The following is a 22,927-nucleotide window of genomic DNA, read 5'->3' on the forward strand; positions in this document are numbered from 1 at the left end:
ATGTTCATTTTCCTAAGATTTGCATTTGTAGAAGCAAGCAGTTGTATATTGGAATCATGATGTCCCGAGTAGTTAGATGAAATATAATCGTGATAGTCGTAGAGAAATGATGAAGAGTGCTACACTGTTTTCTAGCATGTTATGTTATGAGGTTCCCTCATTTCTTCTTCTATTCAAATCATATGTTCGACTCAATTACTCCTTTTTTCGAGATCCAATATCTTCACTTCTTTTTGAGCATATGAGATGATATTTTTTTTTCAAAAAGACGTGGAATGATGTTTACTGCTCTTCAAAAACATCAGCATTCAGGTCTTCAGTCATAGTCATAGTCTTCAGTCCGTGTTGATTCACATACTAGTCACTATGACCGTACTACATAGTTAGTCACCACCGACAAATCCATTTTTGCACCCAGTGGACCATCCTGCCATGAAAACTTGCCTTACCCTTTTTATTTTTTTTCTCTGAAACTGTTAATTAAAAATCTAGAATCCACTTTCAAGAACAACTGCCTCAAACTAACTATTATTCTTTTTTTTAAGACCAAGACCATGATGATTGTCAAGGACTCTTGACAATCATCATAGTTCAATACTTTAAAACACAGAGCGTTTTTTTATCTCTTCTTCGTAGTCGTATCTTATTTATGTAATTCGATTTGATCGTCTGTCTCCATTGATGTCAGTTTTCGGTTTCTCTTAATCATTAATCCATCATTAGCCCATGATTCCGAACCATATTAATAATATAGATATTACCAAAATGTTAACTATCGGCCTTCGTAGAATTTTGGGTAAGGAATTTCTTTGATCGAATCTTTATTAGGTTTAGCATTGATGTTCTGGGCTAATGTTTTCTGTCCATTTCTCTTATGATATATCTTAATGGTTTGGTTTATTGTATACTACTTCTACCCTGTTTCGTAAATTTCCTAGCTGGATGGTTCTATCCCTATCGATTATCATATACTGATAGTTTTCAATAAATAAATATAAAAAATAAAAAAACTTCTGGTGAGTAAGTTAAAAAGTTTAATGAAATTCTCACTTGGTTTATTATTTCATGCCAATAACTAACCAGAACCAACCAAAATGAAAAACCGATAACTAAGGGCCATGAATGTGAACAAGTAGATGTAGAATTTCTCAATGTTTTGGGATAAGAATCTTGGTTACATGGCAATTTTCTGTAGTAGAACGACAGATCTAGCAAACTCATTCATCATTCAGTGCGGACAGGACCCTGGGTGGCGGCAAAGGTCTCTCCGAAAATATAAAAACGATAAATAAACAACACAATGTAGATAATTAGACCTAGAATTAGAAATAGCCCCTATAAAGTTTATTTAGTATTAAAGTGAGGACGACAGAACATACCGTTGAAAAAAGTTTTAACATAGCTCTATTGTTGTTTTGAGATAAATAATATAACTCAAACAACATGCTAAAACGGTAAACGTTGCAAGTCCGTACCTTGCAAGTTCTCTAGACCAGTGTTTCTACTAATCTGCTATTTGTAAATGAAAAATGTTTGTGCCAATTTGGTCTTTGGCTAATTACGTTTTGGATTTGTGTTATAATTCCTCCAAATTAAATTGAAACGCAAATTTGTGTTGAATGTTAAAATAATTACTTAAATGCTATACTGAAACGTTTTTGTTTTTAGGTGGGAAAGTACCTCAAGATCGAACCATCATCAGAAGAGCATTGCGGACTGTTTCGTTGTCCCTTTTCATTTGTATGTGCATTGTGTCGAGTCTAGGGATAATTTTAGCTAGTGGTTTAATTGTTTTCAATATAGTGAACAAACACAGAAGGTAAGAGCAATAATATTAGTGATCATTCCATTACCTCATATAGAAAAATTTAAAACATTCTAAGTATTTGAGAAATGTTTAAATGAAACAAATTGGACGGAATTTGAGTTGTTTGTTGTCCAATTACACCCTTCCAAAAACGTTTGACTTCATGCTCGTTCAAAATTACTCTTAACAGTTACAGTCCGACCATCTGTTATATGGTAAAATTTACCATACCAAAAAACACCATACCGGAAATTTTGAATAACGTTGACCTTAATCACGATGGTAAATACTTCAAGATTTACAAGTGCTTTCTTGTTAGCCTTACACCGAAAATTGACGCAAATTTTCAACTCACCTGGTATATATTTTCGCAGCAGCAATTTTGGTCAATCAAATCGTAATTGTGACTTTAGCTCTAATATTGTGTGCTAAACGAAAATGATAATAATGATACTAATATTCAAGTGAACTTTTGGCCGGTTCATTCTATAGTGCTTTCACAGATAAATGGTTTTGGCTTATTGAAAGCTTTGAGTGGAGAATGCAAAAAACTATAGTGCAAGATATAAGGACGTACTTCTACATACAAGTAGTAACGTTGGTTGTAGATAAACAGAACTGTTTATCGGATTTTTATTTGATCTTCCTATGTTAAAATTTTGAAGTCAAATGTGATCTGATAAAATATTTTGAAATATATATGTTATGTTCTTTCAAATTTGGTTTCATCCCAACCCAAAGAGATAGATCATCTACATAGAGCAAAGTATAAAATCTACTGGTCTAAGAAATTTTGGAATACTTACAAAAATCATTTTCTAATCTTAAAAAGCCCCAGCCTTTCCATTAAACTGTTAAACTTAGTATTCCAATATTTCGGAGACTTTTTCGTTTAATCCACCAGGCAACATCATATATACTTCGTCGTCTATTTCCACATAAGAAGGCAAAAACACGATACTACTTCTTTTAAAGATATAATACTCCAGATATACGAATAAAACCTATTAATACGTGGAGATTTTGAAAAAAAATCTACTCTATACTACACACTTTAACAGATTTGATTAAACTTCAGAATTCATATTTAAAGAAACATTTAACTATTTTGATATTTCTTTGTTGTTTTGATGCCAGATGAAATGAACATTTTTTTATAGATTTATTTATTCAAATTTGTTATCTTGGTTAGTTAGCCTATAAACTTTAATTTATTTTTGTTATTTGGTATTTTCAATCAAGCTGAATAATTAACCAATTTCTTTTTCTTTTTCTTTAAATTTGAATTTTAAAGTTTTATTAAATCTGCATTGCTAGCGATAGGTTTTATTCGTATATTATTATTATTATTAGTATTATATCTTAAAAAGATGTAGGATCATGTCTTTGCTATTTAAAAAATACCTAATATTGGCAACAAGGGACCTAATGTGGACAGCTCTAAATTCAACAAGAATTTATACAAGTGTTATCGTAAACCTCGAATATCTCAAAACGTAAGAAAAAATTAAACATAAGATAAATTACAAATTTACCTCATTTTTTATCCTAGAATTGATATCTGAATAAAAATATAGGATGTTCCATTTGAAAATCTGAAACAGCACCAACTATTTGGAACGCCCTGTATAAGCTCAGGCGCATCTGTCAAACTGATTGAGTAGTGCATCGTCTCCTTAGTCTGTGGTGAAATTTTCGTTGCAATATCTCACTTAGTAGCGTTACAACACAATTTTGTATGCAGTAATCAAAATGTGAAAAAAAACACATAACCTCAATTTCTGCCTAAACTATGCAAAATTTGAATCGGAATCTCTTAAGAAAGTGGCCTTTATTTTAAACAAGGATTCTAAAAATGTCGATATATATACAGCCTGTTCCATTTAAAATAACAAAGTTAATATCGGAGGGAACACTTTTGGGGCACCCTGTATCAACAAATTATAATATTTTAAATCTTCAGAAGAATCCAAGAACGGCCCATACCTTCTCTTTATTGACAGGACCACCTTGTGGTAAGAACTATTGATGTACTACACCGCGATAATCAAAAACAGTAAGAAAAACCTTTTTTTGATAGAATTTGACGTGTAAACTATCACCTTACTTTTTGAACACACCTCGTACAACTCTTTCCAGGAAGCATCATTATTCCTGGTTCCGTTTTCGGTCGTTGTGGTGTGGCGTTTCTTGAAAATGGCAATGAAAAATTACGACGAAATCTATTTTATCGTATTTAAATTGTGGTATGGAAAACCGGCAACACAACAAGCATTGTTAAATGCAAAACATGTTATTTTAATTGGGTATCCTTAAATCACGTTGCTTGCAGTTGTAAACTTTGTTTGTCTGTAAACTGCAAGCATATATAGGTAGATTTAGAAAAATTTTTGTTTCAAAATTATAATACATTACAAATAAATAACAAATTACATATATACATACAGCAGCTCAAGAAATGCTGACTTCAGAACCAAAAGCTAGATAAAATTTCATGACAGAGAAAATGGACGAAAGCATACGAATAAAAATAAATAAATAGATATCAAGAAATTGACAACATCGTTCAAAGAAAAATTAAATCTGCCAAAGAAGACTGGATAAGGAGAGAGTGTGATGAAGTGGAAGAATACGAGCGAAGTTATCCCAGCTTAAATCTGCATAGGAAGCTGAAAGAGATGACCGGAATGAAGAAATATAGGCAGTCTACTGTATTGACAAGTTGCGACGGCAGTATTATTCCGAATGTCAAGCGACAGTTGATTCGCTGGACTGACCCTTTCAATAACTATCGACCTGAACTGATTCTTGGTCATGCTGAGGAGACTGGTCTGGAGATGCTGCGCGGGCAGGTTCTACATGCCATTCAACAGACGACAGGAGGAAGAGCAAATGCCCCTGACAAGATACAGATGGACACGGTTATGATCCTCGTAAATCTCTTTAATATCATATACTCAACCGGAGTTATTCCAAGACATTGGTTTACCTAAGAAAGAAAATACTACAGAATGTTCCGATCATCGAACAATAGCCCTTATGAGTCACACTTTGCCTTTGGGCTCCAAAATCAGCGATAGTCAATTAGGCTTTACAAAGGGTATGGGGACTAGAGAGGCTCTGTTCATGTCTCGACATAAACCAAGATGTCTACGCCTGTTTTGTTGATTTTGAAAAGGCGTTTAATACAGAACATCACTGAAACCAAACAGCAAGCCAGAATTGAAGATCAGCTTACTTCGCTACTCTTTAACATATATAGTGAGGCAATTTTCAGTGAAGCTATGGATGAACGACAGGAGGGTGTTACCATAAACGGACAGATTTTAAACAACTTAAGTTATGCGGAGGACACCATTATAGTTACAGACAAGCTTGAAGATCTGCAAACCCTGCTGCAGAGGCTAAATGATACATGTGAAAGATATGGACTAAACATGAACCTTAAGAAAACTCAATAGATGATTATTACACAGTAAGTCCAAGTTAACGGAATTCTTACTATAGACAACACAACGATAGAAAAAATAAGAAAATATAAATACTTATGAATATGGCTACACGAAACAATGGAGCAATCTCATGAAATCAAAAATCGCATAGAGGTAGCCAAAAGTTTCTTTGCAGCAGAGATGTAAATTGCGGATTAAGAATAAGAATGCTTTGATGGTGCGTTTTTTCAACATTATTTTATGCGTCAGAAGCATGGACACTGAAAAATGCAGATATGCAGACTGACAGGGTTTCCAATCTGGAACTGCTGCAGAGAACCCAAAAATAGCAGGAAATAATTAACTCTCTAAGAAGAAGATAAATGGAATACTTTGGCCACGTGATCGGAGGACCTAAATATGCGATGCTACAGAACATTATGGAAGGAAAGATTAAGGGCCGAAGAAGAAGTACTTCTTGGCTCAAAAACTTAAGAAAATGGTTTGGAATGACATCAAACCAACAATTCAGAGCAGCTGCTAACAAGGTTAAAATAGCCATTATAATATCCAACCTCCGTTAGGACAAACAACAAGAAGAAGAAGAAATTACAATTAAGGAAATTGGCAAGCAATTTTTGTTCCGTTTAGATTTCGAAGCAGTAAACTTTAATGTGACGTGAAACTGTAAAACAAAGCAACCATTACAAATTTTACTGCCGAACTAGAATGTCATTTTCTCCGCCACAGGTCTCATTGAACTGTAAAGTCACCAATAACATTATAATAAACTTTTAATTATCAATAATTGATAATTAGGAAGAATTCAGAACATCATTATTACTATACCCGCATAATTTTTCTAGTGTATGAAATGCAATTGGGCAAAATTTGAGAGAAAATCTTCGTTTCATGAAGGATTGATTTCGAGTTCTGAAATGTTGCCTGAAATGGGAAACACCTGAACGTATACACACATTTAGCATCTCTCTTGAGGGTTCCACAATATTTGCGCATTTATCAGTGGCCGTAATGTTGGCAGTTACATTTCAGTCACAACCACTCGCTGTTTAGAGAAATATTTCGAACAGAGAATTGAATGAAATTCTTCGAACAAAAAAAACTCCCTCGTTCAAGAAATTTTCCAATGATTAATGACAGTAGACGTCTCGGAAAACATCCGACAAGTGATAATGACTAATCACCAATTAAAACCCGTCAAAACCTGGTCGGGTTTTTAAAAGCTTTTTATCTCGTCCAAATTTTACCAAACTAAAGCGATATCATATTTATTTGCTTTATTAAAATACGAACCCTGGGATTACAGCGTGACCTTTTCGCATAATAAATGACCCGAAGGAAGTTTCGGCGAATCACGCAGTTTGTTTCGACTTGTCCACCAATTTGTTTGTGCTTCTCTACCAGTTGTCTAAACTTCACGCAGATTTAGTTAAGGATCGTAGGGGATTTAACGTTGCAATTTTCCGCTTTTCTCCATCGAGGAATGTTTACGTTTACGAATTAACTTGACGTAATTAGGTCCAGCGTAGTCTCCTTAAGAGAACCCACTATCGGATGCAAGAAATGAAAAGGCAAAAGAAGCTTAAAACAAAAGTATAAACTTAAACTACAGAGGGGTCCAAAAAAATGTATCCACTGTTTAAAAGTCGATAACTTGCAAACTAATTGACGGAGCTGTCTCATTTTTGCTGAAAGTGTAGCTTAAAGTCCCACTTAAAGATATCACTGTAGATGTTCGAAAAGGTCACCATTAATTGTTAATTGTTGTAACGCAAGATGAACTTGTTACTTTGAAAAAATCAATGAAATCGAATTTTTCGAAAGTATATGCGCTTAGCAACGAAACTCATATCTCGGCAACGGGAAGTCCTAGGGGACCCCCATTAGTACACAAATGATCAGGGTCGAAAAAAATTTTTTTTTGTCTATCCCTTCATAAAAACGCGAATAAGTTTGGAACCGTTGGAGCCAGGATGCTGGAATTTTTCTTCTTTTTAAACTGACCACGAGACGGCCATAGGAAATGGCCGCGATCAGAAATTGACATCTATCTTTTTTTCGCGATTTTCCACTATTTTTCGTACATCGCTAAGTGTCCGAAATTTGAAGCTATCAACTGCATATTTGGCAAGCAAATGGCATGTGGTCCCCTAACAGAACCTATTGAAATTGGGGGAGCTGGAGGGTCGGAAAGTATTTTAAAAAAATTAAAAACCGCGTTTGCATGGATCGAAGAAAAAATCATTTCTCGAAAACGGTGTAGCAGATCGAAAAAAAAAGTGTCTCAAAAGATCCGCAAGACCCAATGCTATAAACTTATATTCTTGGCAATTTTTTAAAATGTACAGGGTCTGGTCAGTATTGACAAAAAACTGAAAATGGGGTTTCTCTTTTAATTTAAAATTTACCATAACTAGAAGACTGCGATTCAGAAATCAATTTGTTTTTAGCTGGCTAAGACTTTTGCATTTAAGGTTTTTGTCTATTGTACAGGGCATTCGCTATATACCGTGCAATATCCAGACCCACATTTAAACCATAAAAGTTGTCTGCGATCAAGTTGCGCAAAGTATTTTTTAAAATTTTTTCAATTTTTTTTTAAGTTATTTTGGTTTCCAAGAAAAAAATATTTTCTCCAAAACCATTAGTCCGATCGGCAAAACTCGTTAGCCAGCAGACGCGGAAGATCTAGTGCTGTAATTTTTATTTCTAGCATTTGTTAGATTATATGCAGGGTTTTTGAGTTATGGACAAAAATCTAAAAAATTCTTAAAAAATATGGCTAATTAGTTTGTAATGTAACAATTTTCTTCAGGGTTTTCGTCTAACACATCCTCTGTTCGAGATATTTCAAAAAATCAAAACGGAAATCAATTTAGACGCGATGACGTCATTACGACGGCTATTTATTGAAAAAATTCATATACCAGGAAACGTGGGAGATCCAAGGCTATATCCTCCAATTTGAACATTGTTTGAATTATATACAGGGTATGTCGTTTATGGGCAAGGAATCTAAAATATCCTAAAAATTTCCGTTTTTGTGGGTAAATTATTGCCGATAAATTAATAACTGTTAGAGATGGGATAATTTGATTTGAACAGTATCGTAAACTGTGGTGAACGAAAGATCCAGTTTTCGGCTATAAAACAGGATGCGCGACATGTTTCAAAAAAATATTATTTTAAGTCGCAATTACCAGCACAAATTTTAACATTTAACAAAGTTTACCGTAACTTTCAAGTTCGACGAGATGTGAAACGCGTGAAAGGAAGGGTGTTCGCGATATTCCGTGCAATGTGAAAAAACGTAATAGGCACCCTAAATCTGCATCGTACAGCGTAGCCGTTGGTACAGATAGAATCAGCATTGAAAGAAAACGTTTTTTTTTTGTCTGTCCGTTCTCCGTTCTTTGTTTCAAGGTTTTTCCACGATAATTTCCGAACGGTTTGGGCTACACTCTTCAAATTTTGTTCCCTTTTAACCGTCTACTTGATGGATACGATATGTAAAAATGGCTACGTTCAAGCTTCGGCGTCCATCTTTTTTTTTTATGCTATAAGACACGATAAGTGTCGGAAATTTGAAGCTATCGACTTCAAATTTGGCAGGCAAATAACGTTTGGTCCCCTAGCGGAACCTATTGAAACTTGGGGGGGTTGGGGGGTAGGGAAGTATTTTCAAAAAATTAAAAACTGCGCTTGCAAGGGTCTAAGGAAAAGATCATTTCTCGAAAACTATTTACGGAACCGAAAAAATTCTGCAACGAGAACACGTAGAAGATTTGGCTGCATAAACTTTTATTCTTCACAATTTTTCAAGAATGTACTGTTTGCGCCGCAAATTAAAAAAAAATGAAAAATGGGTCCCCCTAGTATTGAAAATTGCCGATAACTAAAGGGTTATGTTCCAGATATCAGTTTCTTTTAAATGGTAATAAAGCTCGCATGCAGAGCTAAAACTTCTGTTTTTAAGGTTTTCACCTATTGTACAGGGTGTTCGCGATATTCCGTGCAATATTAAAAAACGTAATAGGTACCCTAAATTTGCATCTACCGACTTCAGATTTGGCAGAGAAGTAGATGTTCTGATCCACATTTAAACTATTAAAGTAGAGTGCAATTAGTACCGCAAAGTATTTAAAAAAAAAAATAGAATTTTTTTTTGTTATTTTGGCTTCCAGAAAAACATGGTTTTCTCCATAACCATTCATCCGATGATCAAAATTCGTTAACTGGCAAACGCATAGGATCCAATCCATCTTTGTTTCAAACATTTTTTCGATTATATTCAAGGTTTTTTAAATTACATGCAAAAATCTAAAAGACTTTGAAAATTGTTCTTTTCCAGTGTAAATTATTAACCGCAAATCAAAAATCGTAAAAAATTAGGCTAATCGGTTGAAACAGTGTCATAGGACGCATCAAGAGCTACAATTTTTGTATTTGCGGTTTTCTGTATCGTCCCGATAAGGGATTCATGAATTATGCAAATTCCTTTTTTAAATTACTCTACATATATTAATTTATTTCGCGGTTTTTTCGCGCTCAAAAAATGGCGACTCTTTTTACTTGCGGCCGAAGACAAAGGTCAAAACTTTTAAATCGATCCACACGGACTCTCTCTCTGATCGACCGTCGAACCGAACGCATCACGGAAAATTCCAATGTGTAAAGCAATTAAAAAAGTGCCGATACGTGTAAAACCCGCGGGTGCAGAGAACCAGCAACCCCCTTCAAGGGATCAAGGTAGGCCGCACCCTTTCGGAGTCGTCATTATATCGTCAATCTCGAAACTTTATTAAAGGGAAAATCAAAAAATAGTAACCAGCCCAAATACAGTCCACTCAGATTTTCGTACATATAATTTTTAGTCACTTGGACCTCGAATTTTCTAACTAATAAAGTTTGCATTTTTAATAAGTTTGTAATAGTCGGTACGATACATTTTGCTTGCGCCTGGTTTGCGTTCGTTTACCTCTTACCTCTCGCCCGAATTGGTTGATCAATTAGACAAATATAATTACTTCTTTTACGATTAAGTTTACAATAAACTTACACAAAAATGGACAGTAAAACCTTAGCAAAAATGAAACATTTCTCGCTTCAAAGGGATACTGACATTAGTAGGCTGGCTGAGTTAAAGGCAATCGCCCTTAAAAGTCAAACTGATCCTAGTCTCCATACTCATTTTCGAATGCGTTTCAAGCATATCGACGCATTTCTCGAGGATTTCGAACGACAACAGTCCTCCATTACAACGATTTTGGCCAATGTTGAAGACGGGAGACTAGACGAGCACAACGCAATTCGGAAAAAGTTCAATGACGACTATTATGAAATTCAAGCAATTTATTCTGAATTACTCTATTTAACTCCATGATTCACACTAGTAATCAGTTGACTAATTCCGAAAAATTTTCCTACTTAATTAGTTGCCTTCAAGGTCCTCCGCTTGCTCTCGTCAAATGTACACCTTTGACCGACGCTAACTACCCCATCGCGTACGAATCGTTGGTTCGAAGATATAACAACACTCGGCTTATCTCAATAAGTCATTGGCGGGCAATAGAAAAGTCAAAAAGACTAACCAACGAAAACGATGTAGACAGCTTAAGATCTCTTATCGATTGCTTTTCGGAACATCTAGCTGCCTTGCAAAACTTAGGATACCATATGGATAACAATGGGATTTTATATTGTTTTACCAATTATTTGATTGTCTTGATCCCAATACGGCTACACGATTCGAACGTGAATGCGGTAATGCCTTAGAGCTTCCCACGAACATTGGAAAAAGTTTCACCATTCTCGAAGAATTCCTAAGAAAACAATGTCTCGCTTTAGATGCAGTATTCTATGCTAACCAAGCCAAGGGAAAACCCGACCCTCAAAATTTCCCAAATACCTTTAAAACGAAATCTAAATCCTCCTTCCTAGTTAACACTGCAAACCAGATTAACTGTCCCTTTTGTAAAAAGGGTGGCCATCTTATCTACAACTGTCTAGATTTTCTCAACAAGACCCCTCATGAACGACTTAGCACAGTAAAGCAAAACCGTTGGTGTACCAACTGTCTCGGAATTAAACATAATTTTACTCAATGCTCCTCTCGAACGAAATGTAAAAAGTGACAGAAGGCTCACCACTCTCTTTTGCATTTCGATAGAAATCCAGAATCTCAACGAACTTCAAATTCTCCCGAAGTAAAATTCAACTCTAATCCTCCTGAAAGCAACTCACAACAGAACCTCAATAATCAACCTTCTACTTCTGTAGTGTTTACTAATTTGACTCCTATTAAGCACACCGTCCTCTTATCTACCGCTGAAGTCGATGTTCAAGACGCTATCGGTGGTTACCAAAGGGCTAGAGTTCTTCTCGATAGTGCAAGTCAGGCAAATTTTATAACCAATAAATTCCGAAATAAGTTGGGTCTCACTCTTTCACCCCTATCATTGCCGATAAAAGGGGTAGGAGAAATGACTTCACACGCGTCTAATTCTGTTGTCTGCACTATCATGCCTAAAACCTCAAAAAACCCTTCCTTCACGCTAGACTTTAGCATTTGCAATATGCGAAGATATGCCTAGCTCTCAACTCTCTGGAGAATTATTTTTCAAATTCTCACATCTTAATCTCGCAGATCCTAAATTTAACATACCAGGTCCTGTAGATATGCTAATAGGAGCAGACATTTTTGCCCACATTTTAGAAAATGGAAAATTCATAGAATCAGTTAACGACCCCGTGGCCCAAAACACTTGCTTTGGTTTTATCATCTCTGGTCCCGTAAGTAACAATTACGCTAAGTCAATTCATTCACTCCACGTTTCGTGCGATTATTCCTTAGATGCTTCGATAAAAAGGTTTTGGGAGCTAGATAACATTTCGTGTGCGTCCAAATTTTCCCCCGAAGAAGTAGAGGCCGAAAATTTGTTTGTCGACACGCATACTCGGGATGAAATTGGTCGTTACATAGTTTCTTTACCTTTCCGAGATTCAACCTTTCGTACTTTCAAAAATTCCCGCGAAATCGCAATTCGAAGATTTTATAATCTGGAACGTAGACTACTCGCCAACCCTTCCCTCCATACGCTATACTCTAACGTCTTATCCAAATACATTCAATCTGGATATATGTCACTTGCTCCTCCATATGATCCAACAAATCTCCATCAGTATTATCTTCCAAATCACAGTGTTCTACGTCCGGAAAGTTCAACCACCCCCTTACGCACGGTGTTCGACGCGTCCGCAAAAGACGCAAATAGCCTCGCGCTAAACGACACTTTATTAATCGGTCCCAAACTTCAGCAGGACATTGCAAAGCTTCTTTTAAAATTTCGGGTACACAAGGTTGTATTTACAGCTGAAATAAAACAGATGTACCGCCAAATTCTTATCAACAAAGACCACCGTAATTATCAAAAAATTGTGTGGCGATTTTCGAATTCCGAACCTTTAGCAGATTACCTTTTGAATAGAGTGACATTTGGGGTGTCATCCGCACCTTTTCTGACTATTCGAACACTAATACAACTCGCACAAGACTAGGAGAAGAAATTTCCAATGGCTTCCCGCGTCCTACAAAATGACATTTATGTCAACGATATCATGTCAGGTTGTGATTCCCTAGAACAGGCCACCTCTGTGATAAACGATCTAATCAAACTTCTAAGTTTGGGAGGATTTGAACTTCGTAAGTGTCTATGGTAAATATTCTTGGGCTTCAATGGTCTCCCGCAATTGACAGTTTCACTTATAAAATTGACCTCCTCGAACAAGCTTGTACTAAAAGAAATTTATTGTCCCAACTAGCTCGCGTCTTCGACCCCCTCGGTTTTTAACACCTGTCACCGTCTATATAAAGCTCATTATACAAAAACTCTGGTCTCTAGGTCTCGAATGGGATCAACCTGCTCCCCAAGAAATCTTCACAAAGTGGTCACAGTATAAAACCGAACTTCATCACCTCTCTTCTTTATCGATACCACGGCGAATCTCCGTAGAAAACATAACGTCATACGAAATGCATGGTTTTTGTGATTCATCTGAAAAGGCTTACGCCGCCGTCGTATATTTCCGCACGCAGACGACAAATTCCACAGTCAAGGTGCACTTTGTATGTTCAAAATCTAGAATAGCCCCTTTGAAGAAAATCTCTATACCGCGCCTGGAACTTTGCGCTGCTGTGTTATTAGCTGACTTATTGCATTACATATTAGATACATATCAAGAACACATGAACATTACAAAAATATTTGCTTATTCAGATTCAACTGTAGCTCTGTCTTGGATCCATTCTTCTCCACATAACTGGGCCACTTTCGTAGCTAACAGAGTGAGTCACATCCAAGAGAAAATCTTTCCTTCTAATTGGTTCCAAATATCCTCAAGCGAAAACCCTGCTGATTGCGCCTCAAGAGGTTTCTACCCGTCCGAGCTTGTAAACCATCCCACATGGTGGGCGGGCCCCCATTTCCGTTCCACTGATAGGAATACTTTCGTTTCGAATGTTTCGTATTCGGAAAATAAAGCATTTCAAACTTCCGTAGAGACCCGCAAATTTGTCCTAATTACTTTCGCGGATGAAAATCCTTTCACTTCTCTGATTGATCGCTTCTCCTCAATCACTAAAATCATTCGAGTAGCGGCAAATATTTTAAGATTTATACACAATACTCGCACCCCCGAGAGTCGCCAATTAGATGATCTCTCTGAAAATGAGACCCATCACGCCCTTCTGGTGTTAATCAAAGAAGTTCAACGTATCCTATTCCCAGGTGAACTTAAAATTTTGCTAAAGAAGGGACGTCTTCCCAAATATCTGAGAAAGCTATCTCCCTTTCTCGACGATAACGGTATCCTACGAGTCGGTGGTCGGTTAACACACTCCTCGCTAGGGTTTGAACAAAAATACCCCATTCTTTTAAAGGGTTCACATAGACTCACTACCCTACTAATTCTATACATCCATAATAAATATTTACACCCCGGATTGCAAACTACGCAGTATCTGCTAACTCAGAATTATTGGATAACATCTCCAAAACGCACCATACGAAAAGTGTTATCCTCCTGCTACCGATGCTTTCGCGCCAAACCTCTCTCGTCTCAACCCTTAATGGGAGATTTACCGACAACTAGGTAAAATCAGATCAAATCAGGTATCGACTTCGGAGGCCCTTTTCGTATCACCCTGGGGAAGACTCGAGGCGCCAAAACTCTAAAATCTTACATTTGCCTTTTTGTCTGCATGGCTACCAACGCTATCCATCTGGAGTTAGCCACAGAACTTTCTACTGATGCATTTCTCGGCGCCCTCCGCCGATTTTTATCACGTCGCGGTCGGTTTACGGATATCTACACGGACTGCGGAACTAACTTCGTCGGCGCGTCGAAACAAATTTCAGACACTTGGAAATCGATTTACAGCCAAGAAAACATTAAGTGGCATTTTAACCTCCCAGCTGCTCCTAATTTCGGTGGTATTTTCGAGGCAGGTATTAAATCTGTCAAGGGTCACCTGGTGCGAGTAGTGGGGGACCAAATTCTCACATATGAAGAATTCTATACAGTGCTTGTGTCCATAGAAAGTGTTCTTAATTCTCGCCCATTATGCCCAATAAGCTCTGATCCTAACGATCTCAATGTGTTAACCCCCGGACATTTTCTTAATCTCGAACCTTTAAACGCGTTTCCTGAACCTAATCTGTCGGATATTAAATTAAATACACTTTCTCGGTGGCAGTTAACGCAGCGCTTGCACCAAGATTTCTGGCGACGCTGGCACACGGAGTACTTACATACTTTAATGCAAAGAAGTAACTGGTACGATCCGGGGGTTCCAATCGAAAACAATACTCTTGTCCTGGTTAAAGAAGATCTTTTACCCCCACTTAAGTGGAAGCTAGAACGTATAATCCAAACACACCCCGGTCGCGATGGCGTGGTTAGGGTTGTAACCATTAAAACCGCAACGGGTACCATAAAAAGACCTGTGTCAAAAGTTTGTCCTTTGCCGCAGTATTAAACCCTTTTTCTCGTCTCTTCCTTTTTTCTTTTTTTAATTACGTTAACTTAATTCTTAGTATATAAATTAATTTCAAACGTGGTGCTAAAATGTACCATTTTGCTGGGCGGTATGTATCGTCCCGATAAGGGATTTATGAATTATGCAAACTCCTTTTTTAAATTACTCTACATATATTAATTTATTTCGCGGTTTTTTCGCGCTCAAAAAATGACGACTCTTTTTACTTGCGGCCGAAGACAAAGGTCAAAATTTTTAAATCGATCCACGCGGACTCTCTCTGATCGACCGTCGAACCGAACGCATCACGGACAATTCCAAAGTGTAAAGCAATTAAAAAAGTGCCGATACGTGTAAAACCCGCGGGTGCAGAGAACCAGCAACCCCCTTCAAGGGATCAAGGTAGGCCGCACCCTTTCGGAGTCGTCATTATATCGTCGATCTCGAAATTTTTTTAAAGGGAAAATCAAAAAATAGTAACCAGCCCAAATACAGGCCACTCAGATTTTCGTACACACACGGTGCTCGAGAAATTTGTAAAAATCCATATGAAAATCACTATTCCGGGGGCTGTCAAGACGCGATGACGGCGCAAAAAAAAAATCTTATTTTCTCGAAAACCATTTACAATTTTAGAAAAATTCTTGGACCAGGAAACGGGAAAGATCCAGGGCTATAACCTCCATTTCCGGAATATTAAATCTAAAATACCCTGAAAATTGCCGTTTTTGTAGATACGTTTTGGCTGTAAGTGAAAAACTACAAAACCTGGGATAATTTAAACAGCCTAGAAAATTGTGCAGGGAGAGAGTTTCAGGTTCGTCTATCTTACAGGGTACGCCAGATATTTAAAAAAAATTCATTTGAAATTGCTATTATTTGGACGCGAAGCGGCTTCTTTTTGAAATACAGAACAGCAACAGATAATTAATGTTTTCGTACTTAAATTACCACTTCAAAACTGACATCAACCAGTAACAAGGTACAACTAACAATAAAACACTATTTTATAAAACTTCTGGATTCCTCCTGCGTTGGTTATTGTTAACGCGAACCAGCCAACGTTTCGCCAAACATCCTTTGAGAGGGGGCGGAGCTAAATGAGGGGCATAAACACCGTCTCGGATGACTGATTCCCCATATTGGTGACAGTTAGAGACCTGAGTCGCTGTTAAGATTATTAGGTTGCTTATAGATTTCTATAGACTCTCGGATTTTTCGTTGGTAGAAGAATTAATTACATGCAAGAATAATTAATCATTAGTATAGTATTTAGAGATTATTTTTGAATTTCCTTTTTATATTTGACATAATAATAATTATACGAGCTGCTAACAGGAAATAATCTATTTACACAATACCAAAACCAAAATGGTATTGGTGAAATTTACCAACATCGTATGAAAATTTAAAATTATATTAAAGTATACAGGGTCGCCCAAAAAAGCGTGACGAATTAAATATACATTGTTTTAAATGGAAGACGCTATTTTTTTAATTCCTTTTAAAAATTTTCATCAATTTTAAATTTAAATTATTTAATATTAAGCTTATTCGATAATGACGTAAGAGATATGTGCAACCAAATTTTAATAAGATACTACAAAATCTCGATTTCCTTAAATGGCACACCATATATATTATTATTTTTTCTGCAAAATCTTACAAACTTGTATAAAGTGTGTCATATACTTGATACAAGTTTATTTTAACTTATTTTAACTTTTGAAATATTTACCCTTCTTTCTGTTCCTCTTGCTGTAATATAAAATTATCAAATTTTTACATTAAAATTCATAAAATTTAGTGTGATGTCAGTGAATTAAAAAAAAAACTGAGTATAGAATATAATTTATACCAGGTGTCTTACTTACTTTCGAACATCTGCGATTGACACTTTTGATTTAATTGAAATGAGGTATAGTCGAACTGGTCAATAGTTGAAGACTAATTTAGTAGAAGCAGGAGAATAACAAAATGTATTCCAAGAAAATGTACGAAGAAGTCTAAACACGTGTATCCAAATAGAACGACATATGACCATTTATTGCACCATAATAATAATTAAAAATTAGGCAAATTAATTTATAGTAGCAAGTATTTAATATGGTTTGCTTTTTTGATTTTTTCACCTTAGCAGAGCCATGTTGGCTAATTTTATTAATATCAATTAAACTTAAAATTATTTGAAATAGGTATTTGTTTAGAAAAATTGAAATATTGGAAAAACTATTAGATTTAGCTACGTATGAAAAAAAAACAATAAGCAAAATTTAACAATAGCGTTTTCCATTCAAAAAAATGTATATTTTATTCATCACGCTTTTTTAGCCATTCTGTATACTTTAAAATAATTTTTAATTGTACATACTTTACAACTTTTGTATTCACCATTTTCTCCTAACTTTTGAAACCAATGAGATAATTAATTTTTTCTACTCCTGTCTATAAAATACCTAATTACTCACCGATCTAGCGTGCGGGAAGCGTCACTTTACCACATCAGTTTCGTTTCCCACGGATGCGAGCCACTTCGGACATTTCCGCACGAGTTTGGGAACAATCGGATGTTTTCGGAGATATTTCTCACGCCTCGAATTTTGACGTTTGTCAATTCTGATGGTCATGTCAGTGGATGTATTCGTGTTGTTTTGCGAAAATGTGCCCAAAAACTAATGGACGTAGAAAAAGTATAGTATGCAACACGTTCGGTAAACTTATTTTTATTCGTTTCGTTTTTATTCGTTTATTAAGCTCGTGAGTCAAATGCCGTTTACCGCACTCGTTCCATAGTATACTATTACTCTATAATTTATAAATGAAGACACATTCGAGATATATCATATGTTATAAGGTGTTTTTCTTGGCCGTCCTACTTCTTTCTATATTCTAAAGCCATATTCTGTCCTAACACGTCCCGTCCCAGTTCCCGAGGTTAATATTACGTTTTTGCCACAATACACTCCTGACATGAGAATTTACGTGTACATGACTTTGCAGGGTAATTCAGTCATCACATCCGGTATGCAACACCATAATGTTATTCGGAATAGTGGTATGTTTGGCGGCAGTTTTTCTGCTCGGTCTGGATGGCAGGTTCGTGGTGCCCGAAACTTACCCCTTCATCTGCCAAGCCAGAGCCTGGTTGTTGACTATAGGATTCACGTTGTCATTCGGGGCTATGTTCAGTAAAGTGTGGAGGGTGCATCGGTTAAGCACGAAAGCGAAAACGGATCCCAAGGCAAAATCGGTATAAACCATAATATGAAAACCTGCTGATTATTTATATTGGTGATTGGTTTTAGAAAAAGGTCCAGCCTTGGAAACTGTATTCGATGGTGTCCGGCCTATTGGTGATCGATTTGGTGATTATGATCAGTTGGCAGATACTCGATCCGTTACAGAGACGAATAGAGTTATTTCCTTTGGAAGAACCCGAAGAGGAGTCGGACGATTCAAAGATAAGACCAGAACTCGAGCACTGCGAGAGCCATCACAACAACGTGTGGCTCTCTCTGATGTGCGCCTATAAAGGTCTAATTCTAGTAAGTAATTAAATCTTCTTGCCTCACTTGCGCGCTCTCACTTAAGTATGAAAAATCCCATTTTGTTTTAAATTTTATAGCAATTTAACTCGAAGGTGCTTAATTTTTGTAAATATCAATTAACCACAGCTAATTACTTTGCTTTGCTATTTCGTGTAACAATTCAAGATATAGCTTTTCAACCAACAAACGGGCTATTTCGACAGCTTCATTGTTAGCCGACCATAAATCATTGGCAGTGATGTTCAAGATTTCCATTCCCATTTCCAGCTGGATTCATGAAATTTCTCAAACTGTAAACTTTTATGTGGACCAGATATTGAGCACTTCGATCCTCAGAAGATCCGATACCCGCTGCATTATGTAGTAAATCTTTTCGTGTCTGAATCTAGCTATAATCATATTCTGCATTTGAGACTTCTACGTATGCTTGCCATTTTCGTGCTAGTTTTTTACGGGGGTTGTTGGTAACCCTCTGTTCTTTTGAAATGGTATTTGAGGGATCGACTAAGAGTACTCCTACATACTTAGGCTTATTTGAGTACTCCAGTGACTGTGCCACCCAACTTAATTTTTACCTTTAATCTTCCAAGCAGGATTTGGATTTGGTTTACATGAGTTTCGCTTACGACTTTATTCTGTTCATGTGTTTCGTCTACATTGCCACACCAAGATTGTCACCATATTATATGAAGTGTTCTTGTTTTGGATATATTGGTCGGTCGTCAGTAAAAAATTTAAACAGAGAAGAAGAATATTCTAACATAGAGCACCGCCTCTTATATAGCACTGCCTCAATTATTTAACAATATTATAATCCATTATTGTGTTATATGTCTTGGTTAGGAGAGTTTTATGGATGGTAATGTAAACAGCAATGAGGTCGATCGACCTTTAATATCTGAGCTGTACAATATTTTCCTGATCTAAAAGCCCTTTGTTACGAATCCATATGGATGATTAAGGATACCTACAGTTTGTACAGATGACTTGTTCCAACATGCTAGAGACGATAGCTACTTGGCAGCTTTGTCTTGTATTGTATTTTTATAGTGAAACGGTTTATCATAAAATCCATTTATTTCCACTCCTCTTATGATTTTGTGGGTTTGCATTTATTGATTTTATCGTTTACGCAAAAAGGTTGTGCAACCTGAAATAGTCTCTCTATGGAGTCACCATTGAGATTCTTTATTGTATTCCAGGCGTGCTTGCTACTATGTGCCATGTCCATCTTTTCGAGGGTTTAACTCTTTAGATGAAAATCTTTTTTGTCTTGACATACTAAGTAGTTGCTGCAGGTTTTCACTCAGTTCTAACGCATTTTCACTGAATGAGTTTATGTTATTGTTCTGCATATTGTGCCTGGGTATATATAGTATAGATTTCACTTCCTTCACAGATGTGTGATAATATTTTGGTTTTGACGCTAAGGGTATTATTTCTTAACTATACAGACGCTGGCTGTAGTGCATTAGCAGCAAGACTTTTTATTGTGAAACATCTCCGAAAGAAATAATACTATACTTTACTATGAAGGCCTGCATTCAAAAAAAATAATCCCAAAGTAAACTGTTGCTCAGGAAAATAGTCCACAGAGAGTATACGAATTTTTTTGAAAGCAAAATGCCACTTCTCATGATCTATTCCCTGAAAATCTGCTTTCTCTTGAAAATATGGGCAAGAGAGCTAATAATCTTCATAATGGCGATCGAAACTTTATCTCCACTACTCTCTTGCCCATTTTATAGGAAGTCTATTCAAGTTAGACAAATAATATGGCTACTTCAAGAAGCACTACCTCATTTCAGCTAAAAGATGATAAAATACGCCAAATGAATATGGCGCTGGACTCCCAGATCGCCTGATTTAAACCAACTGGATTTTTTTGTCTAGGGCTATCAGAAATCTCTTACGTAACGTACACTATCTGATGCATAATATTAAACTACTCGAAAGAAGATATAGGCTTTAGCATGCTACAGTATAGTTAATAGCTAGTTGTTTAATAATTTTGATTGTGTTTGGTTTTTTTACGGAACCACGTTGTGTAAAACACTTTCGAAATCTACTACTATGTTAGTTCCAAGAAAACTTATGTTTCAAGAACATGCATTGCATGGAAATATTAACGGTTTATTTTATTGTGGTATCACAAGAAGGCATTTTCAATTGTCTTTAATTGCGAGCTCTTCAAATTTGCAAAAACCTAGACAAAAAAGTTTGATTACATTTTATTTAAATCATGGACCGCTAAGACTCTTTGGCATCAAGGGTCTTACATTAAGTATAATTTGGTTTAAAAATACCAAAAAATACTTTAGTAATGCGTGTGCTAAATTTCTAATTAATTGGCAGCTTAAAAGAAAAATAATAGAATGAAATTTTTTATACCCTTTAATCCTGTTACTTTTTATTTTTTGAACAAATCCCATATTAACTTAATTATTAATTATTAATTGAAATACAGAAATACAAAGTTTTAATCAAAAATAAATGAAATGTGGTGAAAAAGATATTATGTAGCGTAAAAACCGAAAAACTTAGAAACTATACGCAGCTTCTTAGGGCTAGTGTAATACTATTTACATATCTTCTGGATTCCTCCTACATCAGTTTTGAAGAAGTCAACAGGATGATTGGCGAAACTTCAGCAAGTGTAATTTATAATCATGTGGCTGAAGTTAGATTTCGATTTGGATTCGGATTTTCCAATATTACAGTGGACCAGTTCGTTATTTACATTAATTAAAACAACGTATTCCTGTGGAAATGCCGGGAAATCATATTTAATGTTGCTATACAGATAATAACCCCTTTTCTGAAGTTGATTTTGACCCAGAAGTTCAACCAGACCATTGACGAGCCATTTCGGGAAGCTTCAAAATGATGTATTACCCAGCCACCTTGAAACCGTTAACAATATATACGAGGGCAGCGCCAAAATTTCCTGGCCTGAATATGAAAGAAACAAAGTAGAGTAACAAATTTTTCAATATAATCCCCCTTAACTTCAATACACTTTTTACATCTCTTTATTAACAACTGAATCCCTTTAAAAAAATATTATTTTGGTTTGTCTGCAAAATGAGCTAAAACAGCCTCTTTTAACTCAACTTCGTCTTTAAACGTCCACGTAAGTCCCAAACAAATAGTCGCTGGGAGGCATATCTGGATTATAGGGAGGATGATCTATCTGCTGGAACCCACACTCTAAAATGGCAGCTTGTGCAACACCAGCAGTATGGACAGGTGCATTATCGTGCAAAAGACAAACGCCTCTGGTCAGTTTTCCTCGACGTTTTACACATACGCAGTCTCGCAATTTATGTAATAATGTTGCGTAATATTTACCATTGACCCAAAAGATCGTGGCCATCACCTTTTTTGTTGACTGGCAGACTCTGAATTTTGTTGGAGGTGCTTCACTCTTACGGCGCCACTCCATTGATTCTTTTTTCGATAGGGGATCATAATAGAGAACTATCGTTTCATCTCCCGTCACAATAGTTTCTATCACAGGCTTCGGTTACGACCCACAGAGTTCCAAAAAAGACCGCGCGCACTCTTCCAGGAGTTTTTTTTTGGAATAGCCGAAAGATTTTCTTCACCTTTAAACATCGATCACTCAATACCACCTCTTCCACAATCGCAACAATGTCTTCCGTTATAACCTCCACTGGTCGACCAGTTCTTGAATCATCTTCAAGGGACTCCTGCGCCATTCGAAAGCGTTTTGCCCATTCTTTCACTACAGAATACGAAGGAGAACTGTGGCCGTACACACCATCCAGCCTTTCTTTAATAATTTTAGGTGCTAACCCTTCTTTTGTCGAAAACTTTATGACTGCTCTATACTCAATTTGCATCATATGCGACATTTTTTCGGACACGTCTTCTTTAAAATGCTATCAATAAAAAACTATTTGACGCAAGGCTTTATTTTTTTTTGCAGCCAAGACAAAGTTTTATCGTGATACTGGAGCTGTCTATGTCAGGCCGGAAAATTTTGGCGCTGACCTCGTAAAACTACCCTCAATTATGAAATACCAAAAATTGCGTTATATTTATTTAAGAGACCTTCAAA

At 36.3% G+C, this 22,927-nt stretch overlaps 1 protein-coding gene across 2 annotated transcripts in view; it reads left to right on the top strand.

Annotated features, from left to right (window-relative positions):
• LOC132700417 (gamma-aminobutyric acid type B receptor subunit 1) overlaps positions 1-22,927 on the top strand; it is a 476,519-nt gene that overhangs the window by 418,647 nt on the left and 34,945 nt on the right. For both annotated transcript variants that reach the window (XM_060667722.1, XM_060667723.1), the window contains exons 10-12: positions 1,669-1,819; positions 18,296-18,545; positions 18,601-18,840. In XM_060667722.1, coding sequence (XP_060523705.1) covers positions 1,669-1,819; positions 18,296-18,545; positions 18,601-18,840 — 641 coding nt within the window. The remainder of the gene's footprint in view (positions 1-1,668; positions 1,820-18,295; positions 18,546-18,600; positions 18,841-22,927) is intronic.

Source organism: Cylas formicarius, unplaced genomic scaffold, assembly GCF_029955315.1.
Source record: "Cylas formicarius isolate icCylForm1 unplaced genomic scaffold, icCylForm1.1 PGA_scaffold_4__25_contigs__length_36172078, whole genome shotgun sequence".
Taxonomy (NCBI): domain Eukaryota; kingdom Metazoa; phylum Arthropoda; class Insecta; order Coleoptera; family Brentidae; genus Cylas; species Cylas formicarius.